Below are 20,000 nucleotides of genomic sequence, written 5' to 3'. Positions count from 1 at the left end.
CGATGTACCACAAGACATGCCGTAGCGTGGCCTGTTTGCCTTTATGTGAAAAAGTGAAAGCCCATTGGGAAACTCCAACTCCCATTGTCATAGTGACACAGCACTCCACAGCACACAAGTGAACACTGCACACAACGAAATTGCATTTATGCCTCACCCGTGCAAGGGGGCAGCCCTCAGTGGCGCCCCATGGGGAGCAGTGCGGTGGGACGGTACCATGCTCAGGGTACCTCAGTCATGGAGGAGGATGGGGGAGAGCACTGGTTGATTACTCCCCCCACCAACCTGGCGGGTCGGGAGTCGAACCGGCAACCTCTGGGATGCAAGTCTGACGCCCTAACCGCTCACCCATGACTGCCCATGTAGGCTGCAGGCCAGGGGTGGGGAGCCTTTTTCATTCGAGGGGTCACTTCAAATTCCTCCAAGGGCCATGAAAGTCATCCGAGGGCCGTATTATATGAACACAAACCAGGGGTGAATTTCTCAAAACCAAAGTTGCTAACTTCAGTAGCTACTTTGCTGTTTTCAATGCATTTTCCCATTGTCAACTACCGGAGTTGCTAACAGGCTAACTACTTCTCTTTTGAGAAACTCACCCCAGGATTTCCCCTGCACTTAGTCCTCCGAGGGCCGTTTAAGCCAGGATTCCCCACACCTTCTCTAGGTCCCCTGAATAGCCTACAACTCCATTGTATTGAACATGTCATTTCTAAGATTCCTTCGTAAATATTTCATATTTCATGTGAAGCTGTTTAAAGGTACACTGTGTGAGATTTTTAGTTGTTTATTTCTAGAATTCATGCTACCCATTCACTAATGTTACCTTTATCATGACTACTTACCACCACCATCAAATTATTCTTTATGACTGGAAAAATTGCATTTTTCATACATGAAAAGGGGGATCTTCTCCATGGTCCGCCATTTTGAATTTCCAGAAATAGCCAATTGCTAACTGCAAAAATTACTGTACTTGGGACATAAATATTAGTTCATTAGTAAACTTTCATGTAAAGATCAAATATGGCGATAGCCAACCTAGTTTCAATGAGCAGCATAGTTGCTGTACCTTTTTCTTGACCATTTCCTGCTCAGTGTTTCCTCGCTCTCGCTCTCTTGCTCTCTCTCTCTCTCTCTCTCTCTCTCTCTCTCTCTCTCTCGCTCACTCTCTCTCTCTCTCTCTCTCTCTCTCTCTCTCTCTCTCTCTCTCTCTCTCTCTCTCTCTCACTCTCTCGCTCTCTCGCTCTCTCTCTCGCCCCCCCCCTCTCTCTCTCTCTCGCCCCCTCCCCCCTTTCTCTCTCTCTCTCGCTGTAACCAATACCCTGTACCAATGCTCCTAACCCCACACTGCGCCAGGGACTGTAACCAATACCCTGTACCAAGGCACCGAACCCCACACTGCTCCATGGACTGTAACCAATACCCTGTACCAAGGCACCTGACCCCACACTGCTCCATGGACTGTAACCAATACCCTGTACCAAGGCATCTAACCCCACACTGCTCCAGGGACTGTAACCAATACCCTGTACCAAGGCACCTAACCCCACACTGCTCCAGGGACTGTAACCAATACCCTGTAACATATCTGCAAGTCGCTTCGGAAGAAAGTGTCAGCAAAGTGTAATGCAGTGAGATAGCACTTAAACTTGAGGACCTCTCGTAGATAGATACATACATAGATAGACGGACGGACGGACGGACGGACAGATAGATAGATAGATAGACAGACATATAAATAGACAGACAGACAGACACAGATAGATAGACATATAGATATAAGGCACGAGGCTGTGGGTTTGTGTTGGGTTGATAACGGGGAGGGGGAGTGAGGCACGACTCATTTTGACACATTTTCATTCAAATATTCCCTCAGCTATGACCTTCCTCTCTCTCCCTCTCTCCCTCCCTCTCTCTCTCTCCCTCCCTCCCTCTCTACTCTCTCTCTCTCTCCCTCCCTCACTCCCTCTCTCTCTCTACTGGGGAAGTCCTGTGTGTGTGTGTGTGTGTGTGTGTGTGTGTGTGTGTGTGTGTGTGTGTGTGTGTGTGTGTGTGTGTGTGTGTGTGTGTGTGTGTGTGTGTGTGTGTGTATGTGTAGGTATGTGTGTGTGTGTGTGTATGTGTGTGTGTATGTGTGTGTGTGTATGTGTGTGTGTGTGTGTGTGTGTGTGTGTGTGTGTGTGTGTGTGTGTGTGTATGTTTGTGTGTGTGTGTGTGTCCACAAGAGCTCGTGCTCTGTGTCTGAATGTGTGAGTCATTGGCTACCGTCATGAATGAGCTGGAACTTCCCGGACGGGCAAAAATGGCCTCTTCAGGTAGCCTAGTGTGTAGTCTTTTGTCCCATTGAAACACATTATAAGACATGGCTATCGGACTACAGAAAATACGACTACTACCGGCATCAATGAGCGCTCCAGACAGAGACACTGGCTGCACTGAGAACAAACTGGAATGTCAAGTGTTGGCCCCATAAAGCCAAAGTGCAGTAACCACGGCAACATTGAAACTGAGAAACGAGGCCTTCAAGGCATCAGGATATTGTACCTACACTATACAAACAAAGACAGACAGTGAGCTGAGAATTATAAGGTTCTATCTCCAGTGCGCTGTCCGTGGTGCTGATCACAATATACATATCCAGTGCCTGGTGCCTGTATCATAGTCGCTGTCCATGGTGCTGATCACTGTGTTCATAACATACCGGTATTCACTGTGTTCATAACATTGTGTTCATAACATTGTGTTGATAACATATCCCCTGTGTTGATAACATATCCCCTGTGTTGATAACATATCCCCTGTGTTGATAACATATCCCCTGTGTTGATAACATTCCCCTGTTCATAACATTGTGTTGATAACATATCCCCTGTGTGCATAACATATCCCCTGTGTGCATAACATTGTGTTCATAACATTGTGTTGATAACATATCCCCTGTGCTCATAACATATTTGCTGTCCATGGTGCTGTTCTTGACATAGTCGCTGTCCGTGGTGCTGGCGGTGCCACAGAGTTGACCTGCAATACAGATAGATAGATAGATAGATAGATTATTTATTTGTCCTTTCGGAAATTTGTTCTGTGCCATTTTCAGTGCATCTGATACAATTACAAAGACATTACAATAAACAAGAACACAATAGACAAACACGAGCGCCCCCCCCCTCCCCCCCCCACCTCCCCTCCCTCTATAGGACAAAAAGACAGGTTGACAAAAAACCCAACATAAACACAGTAAAGTGCAGTATTCAGTACCAAAGTGCAGTGTGCTATTCAGTCTAACTTACAGTTGTCTTATTTAGGATGGATATACTAGTAGGAATAAATGATTGGCGGGCTCTGTTTGTCTTAAATGAGGGCATCCTAAACCTCCTACCTGAGGGCAACAACTCATATGCTTGCTGTAAGGGGTGGGAGAGATCCTCACATATGGTATTTGCCTTCTTTACCACCCTTGCTTCAACAGTCATGGCCATGCTATTTAGTGGCTGGCAAGCAATCTTGCTGGCCATGTTGATTATCTTATGCAGCTTATTTTTATTAACAACAGACAGGGAGAAGTACCAGGCCACAGAACAGAAACATAAAATGCTTTCAACAAAAGAATGATAAAAAACCCGCATCATGTCCCTATCCACTTTAAATTGTCTTAGCTTTCGCATGAAGTACAGTCTCTGCATTCCCTTTTTGTAAATAGTATCGGTGTTACAGCTCCAAGTTAATTTGTCATCTATTACAGTTCCCAGATATTTATAGTTTTTCACCACCTCAATGTCTTCCCCATGTATGACCATGTTCTGATGGGTGTGTCTCCCCGTTCTAAAATCCACAATGAGTTCTTTTGTCTTTCTTGTATTTAGAAAAAGACAGCTGGGCTCAAACCACTCTACAAACTGATCCACCCAGGCCCTGTATTGGGTCTCATTGTTGTCTTTAATTAACCTCACTATGGCTGTATCGTCTGTGAATTTAATCGTGACATGATCAGTTGTATTGCTTCTACACTCATTTGTGTAGAGTGTAAAGAGCACAGGGGAAATTACGCTCCCTTGTGGAGCCCCAGTGTTAGTAAAAATTGGGGAGGACACAGCTTTGTTTACCCGAACACACTGTGTTCTCTCGGTCAGAAAGGACTCAACCCATTTTATTAAGTTTGAATTCACACCCAGGTTTAAAAGCCTCTCCATCATAAGATGGGGCCTAATGGTGTTGAACGCGGACGAGAAATCTATGAAGAGAACCCGAGCATATTGTTTGGGCCTGTCTAAGTGGCAGTATATGTTGTGGAGCATGTACAATAGAGCATCATCTGTGCTCCTCATAGCCCTATAGGCAAATTGTAAAGGGTCAGTACTATGCTGCACTTCCCTCAGAACATGTTTTAAGACAATCCTCTCAAGACTCTTCATTATGATTGACGTAAGGGCCACTGGGCGATAGTCATTTAAAACGCATGGTTTTGGTACCTTCGGGACTGGTACTATAACTGAAGATTTCCAGACCTTGGGAATATAATGTGTCTCCAGAGACATTTGAAAAATATGTGCAAAGACATAGCTTAGCTGCTCACTGCACTCTTTAAGAACCCTTCCTCTTACATGATCAGGGCCAGATGATTTTTTGGGGTCAACTCTATTAAAGATTCTACGCACCTCATCATCAGTTACCCTGATAGAGGGGGTGTCATAATTGTTGTCTAGGCCTAGTTGTTCTCTAATTGCGCTGCGTTGTGATACAAAATCTGATGTTTCAAATCTGGCATAGAAATTATTCAATTCATTTGCAAACATTACATCATCTCCATCTGTAGTAATGTGTGTTTTCTTATCCTCCTTTCCAATCATTGTATACATCCCTTGCCATGCATGCCTTAGGTCATTTCCTCTCATTTGCGCTTCAATCTTCAGTTTGTAATTTTGTTTGCTGTTGTGTATTATCTGTCTAATATCCTTCCGAATATCGTTCATCTTTAACATGTCCCCCTGTTCAAATGCCATTCTTTTCCTTTTCAGTGCTAGTTTTAATTCTTTATTAACCCAAGGTTTATCATTTGGAAAGACTCTGAAAGTTTTATCTGGAATTACACAGTCCACACAAAAAAGTATGTAGTCCGTGACAACAGAGTTCAGTTCTTCTAAATTCGCGCTTGTGTCCACAAAGGTATCCCACGCAGTACAGTCAAAGCATCCTCTAAGACGTTCAATAGATTCATCAGTCCATCGTTTAATTGTCTTAATCTCTGGTTTCCGCGACTTCAACTTTTGTTTGTACTGTGGGACAAGGTGGATAACATTGTGGTCCGAATCCCCAAGCGGGGCTTTTGCATAGCATTTGTAAGCGTCTTTAATATTCCCAAAGCATAGATCTAGGGTTTTCTCCTTCCTAGTCGGACACTTGACATATTGATAGTAATTAGGCAACACACTTTTGATGGAACATCCATTAAAGTCTCCGAGAATAAACTTTGGGGCGTCGGGAGCAATGTTTTCTATTTTTGTCACTGCGTCGCATATCCGATTTGCGGCAGCCTTTGTGTTCGCCCGTGGGTGTATGTACACAACGGTTACGAATACTTGGCCAAATTCCCTGGGCAAGTAAAAAGGCCTCAGCGACAGGGATAACAGCTCAATGTCCTCCGAGCACTGAGAGTCTCTGAGTGTGTAGTTATTGCACCATGCCTCATTTATGTATACGCACACTCCCCCACCCAGCTTTTTGCCGGTTACTTGTGCGTCTCTGTCCAACCTAATCGGGTCACAGAATCCTGGAATTCTCAGGGATGAACTGTCAGTCCTATCCTTGAGCCACGTCTCCGTGAAACACAGCAAACAACTTTCTCGAAAATCAGAAAGGTACCTCACTGCCGTTCGTAGCTCTGTCAGTTGTTTCAGCAAGGAGCGGGCGTTCGCCAAGATGATAGTAGGCAGAGGTGGTTTCCTCCCCCGTGCGCGTACCCTGCAGCGTACTCCACCACGTCGGCCTCTTTTCCTCACTGTTTCGGGCCGCCTTGTACACTCCTCAGGCAGATTGACTGGAAAGTTGCTGGTCTGCAAATCTCGCCATTGCAGTAGTTGGTCTCGGCTGTAGCGTAGGATCTCATTAGCTGTAACAGCGATCCTCTCCGGAGTTTGGCCAGTGTGCAGTGAGAGAATGGCCGACGGTAGCAACAGGTAGATTGCCAGGATCATGAGCAGAAACACCTTTAGACGCATCCTGCTTGAAGTTGATGTTTTCCTTGGCAGTACATTCCACTTAGCTGATGCTGATATCCAAAGTGACTTACAGTTATCACTGGGTATTGGTTACAGCCCCTGGAGCAGTGTGGGGTTAGGTGCCTTGCTACTGGGTATTGGTTACAGCCCCTGGAGCAGTGTTAGGACTGGTGTCTTGCTACTGGGTATTGGTTACAGCCCCTGGAGCAGTGTTAGGACTGGTGTCTTGCTACTGGGTATTGGTTACAGCCCCTGGAGCAGTGTGGGGTTAGGTGTCTTGCTACTGGGTATTGGTTACAGCCCCTGGAGCAGTGTTAACCCATTGATGCCGGTTGTTGCGTTACGCAACATTGGCCCTGACGCCGGTTGTTGCAAAACGCAACATTATTGATTTGTCAATATTTTCAAGACGCATGGGAGATGCAATGCACAATATTTTGTTCAAATACACAAGAGGTGGGTGTTCTCGATTTTTTAAAGATCATGTGGCAAAAAAAAGTTTGATTCGTCGACAAAAATGTCAAATGAAATCAACCATGCTCGCTTCTGCAGACGTGGGTTGTTTAGCCATTTCACACAGGTAAAAAAAAGGCTGTGGTTCGCGAGACACACTGTTACAGCGAACGTGATGTTCAGTTGAAAGGTAATGAAGAGATTTTAATCGAGGAAAGGAAATATGATTGAAGACCCTTTAGATAGAGAGCAGGAGTGTGATTTGCCGCGGCCGCATGAAGAGGTGGGCGAGTGGCTTCCAAATAGACAGTCAGCTAGATTTCGCACCCGACGTTACTAAAAGTTCACTCCGACACTCGGGGCAATTGGCGAAGGTGCCAATATCTGAGGAAGCACGTCCTTTAGATATAGGCCTATTTCAGAATATTTTCACTGAGGAACTTTCGGATATGGTGATAGCCTATTGGTGAGGCAGACAACGGTAGACATGCGGATTCCAGCTCAAAGTGGAGCCCCGTCTCAAAATAGGATGAAATTGCTCATCGGTCTCTGCATAACGTTTGGAAAAATACAACGGCCATACTCGCCGGTGGGAGAGCAAGTGGCTGTATTAGACAAATGTCCCCCGATTTATGGCAGAAATGACTGCCTAATAATTATAATAATAATGATTAGGCCTATTATGATTTAGTTATAGTCGGCTATTGTAACAGTAGCAATAGTAGCCTAATAGCCTATAATAAATAGCAGCATCAAGCATTATCCTGAAAGCACATGAAACTTTTTTCAATCATTTGATTATGAGATATGATTTTTTTAAGGAATATGTGTTAGTGTTAATGCTGAATGAGCATAATCCCGTGAAAGCAGAGGATTTTACCTTTTAAATGCAATTTGTCCCATGTCCCTATGTGTTCCAGAGGCTGAGATATTGAATTTTTCATAGGAGTTTCCAACCATTTTTTCTTATCTCAAAAAACCCTCAGGCATTGGGGACCTTTTCTAAAAACGGGCTCAGGCGCCAATGGGTTAAGACTGGTGTCTTGCTACAGGGTACCATTCGAACCTGCAACCCTGTGATCTACAGTCTATCTCCCTAACTACACGCTAGGCTACCTGAAGTGGCCCTTTTTGTAGTTCAATAGGCACGTCTTCTAATGGGCTGTAATGGGAGAAAAGACTACACACTAGGCTACCTGAAGAGGCCCTTTTTGTAGTTCAGTAGCCACATCTTATAATGGGCTGTAATGGGAGAAAAGACTACACCCAGTTGTGATCTGTAGTCGTGCACTGAGGTGAGTGCTGCCAATGAGTGCTGACTTTGATTTCGACTTGGCCAAGAGCAGTGCTGGAAAAGTTACTTTGAGAACGTAACTAATTACAAGTACCAGTTACTTCTCCAAAAAGTAATTGCGTTAGCATCTGCGTTACTTAACTATAAAAGAAACTAGTTACCAGGAAAAGTATTCTTTGCGTTACATTTTTTTATTTTCATAAAATGTCAAAGAAACGAAAGAACAGTTAAGTTGGGGTTTCCTCCTTGTTCTGTGATGTTATTTTGGCTGTGATGTTATTTTGGCTGTGATGTTATTTTTGCTGTGATGTTGTTTTGGCTGTGATGTTATTTTGGCTGTGATGTTATTTTTGCTGTGATGTTGTTTTGGCTGTGATGTTATTTTTGCTGTGATGTTGTTTTGGCTGTGATGTTGTTTTGGCTGTGATGTTATTTTTGCTTAAGATACTATAAAATCTTCATGACCTACTACCCAGTTCACAACGCTTTTTGTGCTGACGTTGACTTGGACTTGGCCAAGAGAGGAGGGCACACAGGACACATGAGGGCATCTTTAGAGGAGAGAGGAGAGGAGAGAGGAGAGGAGAGAGGAGGGGAGAGAGCAGAGAGGAGGGCACACGGGACAAGAGAGGAGAGAGGAGGGAGGAGAGAGGAGGACACAGCATCTTTAGAGGAGAGAGGAGAGAGGAGAGAGGAGAGAGGAGGGGAGAGAGGAGAGAGGAGGGAGGAGGGAGGAGAGAGGAGGACACAGCATCTTTAGAGGAGAGAGGAGAGAGGAGAGAGGAGAGAGGAGAGGAGGGAGGAGAGAGGACAGAGGAGGGAGGACAGAGGAGAGAGGACAGAGGAGGGAGGAGGGAGGAGAGAGGAGGACACAGCATCTTTAGAGGAGAGAGGAGAGAGGAGAGAGGAGGACACAGCATCTTTAGAGGAGAGAGGAGAGAGGAGAGAGGAGAGAGGAGAGAGGAGGGAGGAGAGAGGAGGACACAGCATCTTTAGAGGAGAGAGGAGAGAGGAGAGAGGAGAGAGGAGGGAGGAGAGAGGAGAGAGGAGAGAGGAGAGAGGAGGGTACAGCATCTTTAGAGCACACAGCATCTTTAGAGCATCTTTCACAGTTTGTTTCTCAGAGTGACAGTCCACTTGCCTTTCACCAGCTTCAATTCACTTAAAAAGAATTAAACTTTCAATGGACAAGGAGAGAGAGAGAGACAGAGAGAGGGAGAGAGAGAGAGAGAGACAGAGAGAGGGAGAGAGAGAGAGAGAGAGAGAGAGAGAGAGAGAGAGAGAGAGAGAGAGCGCAGAGGATACGTGAGAGAAGACTTTGAAATGTTTCTAATTTACTTAAAGACTCGAGAATGCCAGTCCAACTGACATCAGCAGAGGAGAGAGAGAGATAGAGAGAGAGAGAGAGAGAGAGAGAGCGAGAGAGGGATAGGGAGAGAGATAGAAAGAGAGGGATAGAGAGAGAGAGAGATAGAGAGAGAGAAAGAGAGAGAGAGGGATAGAGAGAGAGGGGGGGATAGAGAGAAAGATAGATAGAGAGAGAGAGAGAGAGAGAGGGATAGAGAGAGAAGGATAGAGAGAAAGATAGATAGAGAGAGAGAGAGAGAGAGGGATAGAGAGAGAGAGAGGGAGAGAAGTCAGTAAGACATCAGCTGACGCGAGTCCAGAAGAGAAAGCAGGGAAGAGAAGCACTTTGAGATTCCACACAGTCAGCAATGACCAAAACACACACACACACACACACACACACACACACACACACACACACACACACACACACACACACACACACACACACACACACACACACACACACACACACACACACACACTAGGAAGACTTAAAGTAAACCTACAGACATGTTAAAACACGGACACACATACACACGCACATACACGGCGCACACAGACACTCACACACACATTAGGAAGACTCAAAGTGATGTTAAAACACACACACACACACACACACACACACACACACACACACACACACACACACACACACACACACACACACACACACACACACACACACACACACACACACACACACACACACTTTTTAGCACAGTGTTCTATCTTTAGTGAATTTCAAATGAATTTTTTATTCACAGTATGGGAACTGCTGTCAAAAACTCTCTCTCTCTTCCTCCCACTGTCTCTCCATCCCTCTCTCTTCATCCCTCTCTCTTCATCCCTCTCTCCCTCTCTTCATCCCTCCCTCTCTTCCTCCCTCCCTCTCTCTCTTCTTCTCTTTTCATTCCTCTGTCTCTTCTTCCCTCTCTCTCTCTTCCTCCCTCTCTCTCTCTTCTTCTCTTTTCATTCCTCTGCCTCCACCCCTGTCCGCTTCCACTATATACTTGAAGGTAGTGTTTGTGTGCGTTTTTACTGAGAATTCCCAACATGTAAATCTGTGTGCGTGTTTTTGTGTGTGTGCGTGCGTGTGTGTGTGTGTGTGTGTGTGTGCGTGCGTATGTGGTGTGTGTGTGTGTGTGTGTGTGTGTGTGTGTGTGTGTGTGTGTGTGCGTGCGTACGTGCCTGTGTGTGTGTGGTTTGTGGTGTGGTGTGTGTGTGTGTGTGTGTGTGTGTGTGTGTGTGTGTGTGTGTGTGCGTGCGTGCGTGCGTGTGTGATGTGGTGTGGTGTGTGTGTGTGGTTGTGTGTGTGTGTGCGTGCGTGTGTGCGTACATGCCTGTGTGTGTGTGTGTGTGTATGTGTGTGTGTGTGTGTGTGTGTGTGCGTACGTGTGTGTGTGTGTGTATGTGTGTGTGTGTGTGCGTATGTGTCTGTGTGCGTGTGTGTGTGTGTGTGTGTGTGTGTGTGTGTGTGTGTGTGTGTGTGTGTGTGTGTGTGTGTGTGTGCGTTATCCATTATACATGAACTGAACTCTCTGAGGTAAAGCAGGAAAAACGTACAGTCCACCTACACTACAGTGCTGCAGCGTCATCATCTGTGTCTTATAATGCCATTTTTGTAGTTCAATAACCACATCTTTTAATGTGTTTCAATGGGAGAAAAGACTACACACTATGCTGCCTGAAGGGGCCATTTTTGTAGTTCAATAACCACATCTTTTAATGTGTTTCAATGGAAGAAAAGACTACACACTAGGCTGCCTGAAGAGGCCATTTTTATAGTTCAATAGCCACGTCTTATGGTGCATTCCAGTCCCAAATCATCCTAGTAGGAGATCGCACTTATCCTACCTCCTACTATGAAAAACGCTCTGGAATGCCAATCGAAGTGGGAGCTCCAACTAGCGAGGTCGGGGTGACTTGCACTACTACCACCTCAACAAATCGAAGTCGGATAATAATGGCGGCGCCCATGGAGCCGTTATTTAAAATGTCAATAAATAGTGAAACTCCATTTCTGTTTTTTGTGCAGCATAAATTTCGTGTTATTACATGATATTGTGTCAACATAAATGTAACATATGACAGAGTAATAACTATTGTGGCTTTTTGTGACTTGGGACTGGAATGCACCAGCAGATTACTGTGTAGCCTTCTCTCCCATTATAACAACTATTGAACTACAAAAATGGCCTCTTCGGGCAGGCTAGTGTGTAGTCTTTCCTCCCATTGAAGCTCAATGTAAGACACAGCTATGGAACTACAAAAATGGCCACAAACCTGGGCTCTAAAACTAATGTTTTGTCTGCTTTTTGTCTTTTCAGTGAAGAAAGCCAAGCTAGATGGAGCACAAGGTAAACTGAAACATTCCTGTGTGTTTATTTTCAGTGTTAACACTTTACACAAGTAATTCATGACTGTAATGCTATAGAGGAATGCTTTTGCTTTTTGCTGTAACGCAGTAATGTCAAACATTACGTAAAGCGGGGCAAAGGCTTCAATATAAGCCAGTTACAATGCTAATAACTGACATTACTGTAGTCTGGATTTAAATGGGGTTCACTGGTGTTATACATGGCAATACATGTTACTGTAGTCTGGATTTCAATGGGGGTTTAAATGGCAATACATGTTACTGTAGTCTGGATTTCAATGGGGGTTTAAATGACAATACATGTTACTGTAGTCTGGATTTCAATGGGGGTTTAAATGGCAATACATTTCACAATAGTCTGGATTTCAATGGGGGTTTAAATGACAATACTGTAGTCTGGATTTCAATGGGGGTTTAAATGACAGTACATGTTACAGTAGTCTGGATTTCAATGGGGGTTTAAATGGCAATACATGTTACTGTAGTCTGGATTTCAATGGGGGTTTAAATGACAATACATGTTACTGTAGTCTGGATTTCAATGGGGGTTTAAATGACAATACAGTAGTCTGGATTTCAATGGGGGTTTAAATGACAATACAGTAGTCTGGATTTCAATGGGGGTTTAAATGACAATAGTTATAATAGACAATACTGTAGTTGTGTGTGTTTTGTGTGAGTGGAGATCACTAGTATAGATGCACCGGATCCTGATTTTCAGGATCCTGCCGGATATCGGATCCACTGCTTAAGATCCTGTCGGATCCGAAACCGGATACCGGATCCTACGAAAGGGTTGAAACACATAGCCTACTCGCACACGTGGGCCCTTTTTATCACGTTGGCTCAAACTATTTTGACTGAAAAGCGGAAAACCGGATCCTGTGAAAAACCCTATTATCGTGCCGGATTCGGATCCGGAACCGCATCACTACTAGATAGTCAAATCTACTTTTGGGCACTTATACATATTATTATGCAAGTGATCTAATCTTGTTTACAACAGAAATGTGTGTTTGTGTAATGGTGTGTTTGTGTATTTATTGATATGTGTGTTTGTGTGTGTGTATTTTTGTGTGCGTGTTTATTTGTGTGTTTGTGTGTGTGCTTATTTGTATGTTTGTTTATTTTTGTGTGTGTTTATTTTTGTGTGTTTTTGTGTTTGTTTACAAACAGAGAAGTTCAACACCTACGTGACACTGAAGGTCCAAAATGTCAAAAGTACGACGATCGCGGTGCGGGGAAACACGCCGGCCTGGGAGCAAGACTTCATGTTGTAAGAAACATATTTCATATCATATGAGCAAGACTTCATGTTGTAAGAAACATATTTCATATCATATGAGCAAAACGTCTTGTTGCAAGACAGATATTTCATCTATATTTCATCTATAATGCGCACCGTTAGGAGGTCTTCCAATATGGCCGCCATAATGTGGAAATATGCTGCTGCCCCATTAGAAATGCACTGTAAGGAGGTCTTCCAATATTGCCGCCCTAATGTGCTGCTGCTCCATTAGAAATGCACTGTGAGGAGGCCTTCCAATATGGCTGCCCTAGTGTGATGCTGCCCCATTAGAAATGCACTGTAAGGAGGCCTTCCAATATGGCTGCCCTAGTGTGATGCTGCCCCATTAGAAATGCACTGTAATGAGGCCTTCCAATATGGCCGCCCTAATGTGCTGCTGCCTCATTAGAAATGCACTGTAAGGAGGCCTTCCAATATGGCTGCCCTAGTGTGATGCTGCCCCATTAGAAATGCACTGTAAGGAGGCCTTCCAATATGGCTGCCCTAGTGTGATGCTGCCCCATTAGAAATGCACTGTAAGGAGGCCTTCCAATATGGCCGCCCTAGTGTGATGCTGCCTCATTAGAAATGCACTGTAAGGAGGCCTTCCAATATGGCTGCCCTAAATTAGGATATGTACACAGAGAAAGGGAGAAGCAAGGAAGGAGCGAAAGAAAGAGGGAGAGTTGAAGTGAGAGGGAGAGAGAGAGGGGGGGAGGGGGGAGATACAGAGAGATTGATGCAGAGAGAGAGAGGGGGGAGGGGGACAGAGAGAGAGAAAGAGAGAGGGAGAGAGACAGAGAAAGAGAGAAAGAGAGAGGGAGAGAGACAGAGAGAAAGTGAGAGAGAGAGACAGAGAGAAAGCGAGAGAGAGGGAGAGAGAGAGAGAGAGGGAGAGGGAGAGAGAGGAGAAATCGATTTCAGAAAGTAGGTCAGTAAGGCGATACTGTGGCACTGTCAGTCATATATCACACACACACACACACACACACACACACACACACACACACACACACACACACACACACACACACACACACACACACACGCACGAACGCACGCACGCGTGCACAAACACACGTGCGCACATACATATAAACACACACACACACACTTGCACGGACGCACGCACACACGCACATACACACACACACACTCACACACACACACACACTCATACACATACATGCACACACACACACACACATACACACACGCATAGGCGCCGACTTTTGTTTATGCCCATGGGTGCTCGTGGTCCCGTTTGTTTGCCATGACTGGCTTTCCAATAATTAACCGTCTCATGGATTGGCCACTTTATTTGAATGTGTAAAGTAGCCTATCCTATTTATTATCCGTGTGGGTGTCAAAACAAAGTGTTACAATAAAATCGCCTGCATTTGAATTGAAATCGAAAATGGAAATACATTAGCCTACAATCATCGATGTATACATTGAATGCAAAGCCGAGATCACTTCACACTCTCTACACGCTCATTTTAAAACATGCGCTGGGAGGGGATGTTGGCCTCGCATGCGGACTATCAGTCTTAAAGGAGTATGCCACTATTTTGGGGCTTAAAGGAGTATGCCACTATTTTGGGGCTTAATACAGTTAAAATCGTTGGCCAGGGTTTATAAAGGTGGTAAAGTGTCTTATTTTTCGTGTTAAGCGTTGTCTTGTTTTAAGTAAGGGTTAACGTTCGGCGAGAAGGTCGCTACCGTGGAATAGCAGCACGACAGAGAGAATCTTTAGACCCCGACGCGGAGCGGAGGGGTCTTGTTCTCTCTGAAGTGCTGCTATTCCACGAAGCGACCGACTCGCCGAAAGTTAACCCGCTTATTATATGGATATACTTAAATGATTCACACATGGCGGGGACATTTCTTTAGGCCTATTTAATGTTAAGTCTATTATAGTTTTTAATGTCAAAAGATTGTTGCTGCGCAAAACAAAACATTGCCGTTGTGGAACACCGCTAGGCAACAGCTATGTAGCCAGGACAACAGGTGTTGTCTATCACAGCAGCTGATTAGAGTCTTGTTGAAAAGTCGCTTTAATAGTGAAAAGTCTTGTTGCCATTGACAGCGGTCTATTATAGACCAACCCGTCCGTTATCGAAAAATAACAGACGTGCGAACGTTGGGGAGCCCCGTTGAAATGAATGGAGCATTCGACCGATGACGTCACACCATATAATAAGACAAGTTAAAAGAGGGAGTATGTCGCTAAGCTAGTGAAAGTCAATGTCACTAACTTAGCGACATGCTCTCTCTTTTAACTTATCTTAAAGCAAGACAACAGCTTACATAAAAAATAGACACTTAACCACCTTTATAAACTCTGTCCAACGATTTCAACTGTATTAAGCCCCAAAATAGTGCCATACCCCTTTAAATGGAAACGCATGGTGTAGGACTATCAGTCTTAATTGGAGACGCATGACGTAGGCAGCTGTCTGACCTCACTGCCGTCCATCCCGTTGACTGTCAGGATTTGGCCTGTGAAACGTCTGATTTTTGACTTAAAATCGGGGAGTTCTGGCTTTATCTGTATCTCAAAATTGACAGGCTATGCTATTCTAGCAAAAGCTAAAAAAAAAAAAAAAAACGATTGGAGCTTGAAGAGCTCTTTTCCAAAATGAGATATATCCATTTTATAGAATGTTGGGAAATTGACATTTTTGTATTGGGCATTCCATTGAAATGCATAGCAAAATGCATTTTTATATAGGTTTTAAAGTATGTTCTCAAAATATTTGAATGGCAAGAATTCACACATAGATGATATGACATCTTAACAGTCAATTCCAATATTAAAATGCAAAAAGTAAAAAATGGTATATAGCGTTTTGGAAAAGAGCTCTTCACATGTTACGCACGCAGTGAAGCACTGGGCGGGCACAATGAGGAACCTAAGTCACGCCCTTGTACTTCCGATTCGTGGGACTGGAAGCTTCATGATGTAGCTGCAGTGTTGCCAGATTGGGTTACAGATGGGTTGCCAGATTGGGTAACTTGAAACTTTGAAATACTGTAACGGGTCCATATGTACTTGATGACATTTAAATGTTTTCTTATTAAATTGTGATTGCTTTAAAAAAACATTTACTGATTTTTAAAAGAATTCACATCTGTACTCTCTCTCTCTCTCTCTCTCTCTCTCTCTCTCTCTCTCTCTCTCTCTCTCTCTCTCCCTCTCTCTCTCTCTCTCTCTCTGTCCATGTTTCTTTGTATTTTCCAGTGAGATCAATCGTCTGGATCTGGGCTTGACTGTTGAGGTCTGGAATAAAGGCTTGATATGGGACACCATGGTGGGGACCCTCTGGATACCACTGAGGAGCATACGCCAATCCAACCAGGTACCTGAAGAGGCAGCCATTTTTGTAGTCCACTAGCCGTAATTTATTATGACATTAAATGAGAGAAAAGACTACAAGTAAGGCTACCTGAAGAGGCCAATTTGTTATATAATGGGTTTCCATGGGAGAAAGGGTTTCCATGAGGAGGCTGATGACAGTCATTTTTTGTAATGCAATAGGCATATTTTATGAATGGTTTCAATGGTAGGAAATACTACACACGAGGCTACCGGAAGAGGCCATTTCTGTAGTTCAACAGCCCTGTCTTACAATACCTTTCAATAGCGCAAAAGACTACACACACTACAGGCTACCTGAAGAGGCCATTTTTGTAGTTCAACGGCTGCGTCTTATAAAGGGTTTCAATGGGATAAAAGACTACAAATGTGTCTTCCTGTGTATTGCAGGAGGGCCCGGGAGAATGGCTGACGCTGGATTCCCAGGTGGTCATGGCCGACAACGAGATCTGCGGAACCAAAGACCCCACGCTGCACCAAGTACTGCTGGACACACGCTTCGAACTGCCACTAGGTGACTACATTAATTATATTGCATTGCATTACACTACACTACCCAGCATGCAACACTACACTACACTACACTACACTACACTACACTACCCAGCATGCACCACTACACTACACTACACTACACTACACTACACTACACTACACTACACTACACTACACTACACAGCATGCAACACTACACTACACTACACTACACTACACTACACTACACTACCCAGCATGCACCACTACACTACACTACACTACATTACATTACATTACACTACACTACCCAGCATGCACCACTACACTACACTACATTACACTACACTACACTACACTACATTACACTAAACTGCATTACATTACATGACATTACATTACATTACACTATACTACATTACACTACACTACACTACACTACACTACACTACACTACACTACACTACACTACACTACACTACACTACACTACATTACACTACACTACACTACACTACACTACACTACATTACACTACACTACACTACACTACACTACACTACACTACACTACATTACACTACACTACACTACACTACACTACACTACACTACATTACATTACACTACACTACACTACACTACACTACACTACACTACACTACATTACACTACACTACACTACACTACACTGCACTGCACTACACTACATTAGATAGATAGATAGAACTGCCACTAGGTAACTACTTTACACCACACCAGTGATTCTCAAACTTTTTCAGACCGAGGACCCCTTTGTCCCTGCTAAAAATGTTCATGGACCATCAGAATTGACAGTTGAGGGGTGCTTATTTGACACTGCTAATTTCGATGCCGATCACTCATTTTTGTTCTCATTACAAGCCTGTCTTATTGTGGGGAAAATAATACTTCAGCTATGTTTAGCTTTGTAATAATGTTACAAATATAGCCTACTGCTAGCTCGTCTTGGAAAAGTAGAAATCCCCTTGCGGACCACCTGAGCGCTGTCGCGGACCACCAGTGGTCCCCGGACCACACTTTGAGAATCACTGCACCACATTGTGGCCTCTGCAGCAGGGGCGTCGCCAGCCCTATTTCACAGGGGCGTCGCCAGCCCTATTTCACAGGGGCCCGTGCCTGTTACAGCCTCCCACCACTAGGGGGACACCTCCCCCATTTACAGGGCCCTGTGCCTGAGTTTTGGTTTGCTGTGCCCCGGTACGACTTTCCCAAAAGAACAAAACCAACCTCTAAGCTGCCTCGGAATTTAGCTGGTGTTTAGCATATGGAGTGCAGAAGGCGCACAACACACACATGAGGCACCACAACACACTACAACACACTACAACACACCACAACACACCACAACACACCACAACACACCACAACACAACACAACACACTACAACACACCATAACACACCATAACACACCACAACACACCACAACACACCACAACACACCACAACACAACACACCACAACACAACACAACACAACATAGGACACCACAACACACCACAACAGACAACACACACATGAGGCACCACAACACACTACAACACACCACAACACACCACAACACAACACAACACACCACACCACACTACAACACACTACAACACACCACAACACAACACACTACAACACACCACAACACACCACAACACACCACAACACACCACACCACACCACACCACACCACAACACACCACAACACAACACACCACAACACACCACAACACACCACAACACAACACACCACAACACAACACACCACAACACACTACAACACACCACAACACACCACAACACACCACACCACAACACACCACAACACACCACAACACACCACACCACACAGCACCGCACCGCACCACACCACAACACACCACACCACAACACACCACAACACACCACACCACAACACACCACAACACACCACAACACACTACAACACACCACACCACACCACAACACAACACACCACAACACACCACAACACACCACAACACACCACAACACACCACAACACAACACAACACACCACAACACACCACAACACACCACAACACACCACACCACAACACACCACAACACACCACCACACACTCCAACACAACACACCACAACACACCACACCACACCACAACACACCACAACACACCACACCACACCACAACACAACACACCACAACACACCACAACACACCACAACACACCACAACACACCACAACACACCACACTACAACACACTACAACACACCACACCACAACACAACACAACACAACACCACACCACACCACAACACACCACAACACAACACACCACAACACACTACAACACACCACAACACACCACAACACAACACACCACACCACAACACACCACAACACACCACAACACAACACAACACAACACACCACAACACACCACACTACACCACATCACTCCACAACACACCATAACACACTACAACACACCACAACACACCACAACACACCACAACACACCACAACACACCACAACACACCACAACACACCACAACACACCACACCACACCACACCACAACACACCACAACACACCACACTACAACACACCACACCACACTACATTCCGCCACACTACAGCACAACACATCACAACACACTACAACACATCATACCACATCACACCACACACTACAACACACCACACCACACTACAACACACCACACCACACTACAACACATCATACCACATCACACCACACACTACAACACACCACACCACACTACAACACACCACACCACACTACAACACACCACAACATAGGACACACTACAACACACCACATCACACCCCAACACACTACAACACACCACAACGCACCACACCACAACACAACACACCACACCACAACACAACACACCACAACACACCACAACACAACACAACACACCACACCACAACACACCACAACACAACACAACACACCACACCACACCACAACACACCACAACACACCACAACACACCACAACACACCACAACACACTACAACACACCACAACACACCACAACACACCACAACACACTACAACACACTACAACACACCACAACACACCACAACACAACACACCACAACACACCACAACACACCACA

General features: G+C 44.8%; 1 protein-coding gene across 1 annotated transcript in view; it reads left to right on the top strand.

Moving 5' to 3' along the window:
- Positions 1-20,000, top strand: part of LOC134466159 (protein unc-13 homolog A-like) — a 148,215-nt gene that overhangs the window by 1,340 nt on the left and 126,875 nt on the right. The window contains exons 2-5 of the mRNA XM_063220054.1: positions 11,643-11,672; positions 12,869-12,968; positions 16,225-16,342; positions 16,750-16,873. Of these exons, the coding sequence (XP_063076124.1) occupies positions 11,643-11,672; positions 12,869-12,968; positions 16,225-16,342; positions 16,750-16,873 (372 nt within the window). The remainder of the gene's footprint in view (positions 1-11,642; positions 11,673-12,868; positions 12,969-16,224; positions 16,343-16,749; positions 16,874-20,000) is intronic.

Source organism: Engraulis encrasicolus, chromosome 16, assembly GCF_034702125.1.
Source record: "Engraulis encrasicolus isolate BLACKSEA-1 chromosome 16, IST_EnEncr_1.0, whole genome shotgun sequence".
NCBI classification, from domain to species: Eukaryota; Metazoa; Chordata; class Actinopteri; order Clupeiformes; family Engraulidae; genus Engraulis; species Engraulis encrasicolus.
Note: the sequence above shows the minus strand (reverse complement) of the source record. Positions and strands in the feature narration are given on the sequence as shown.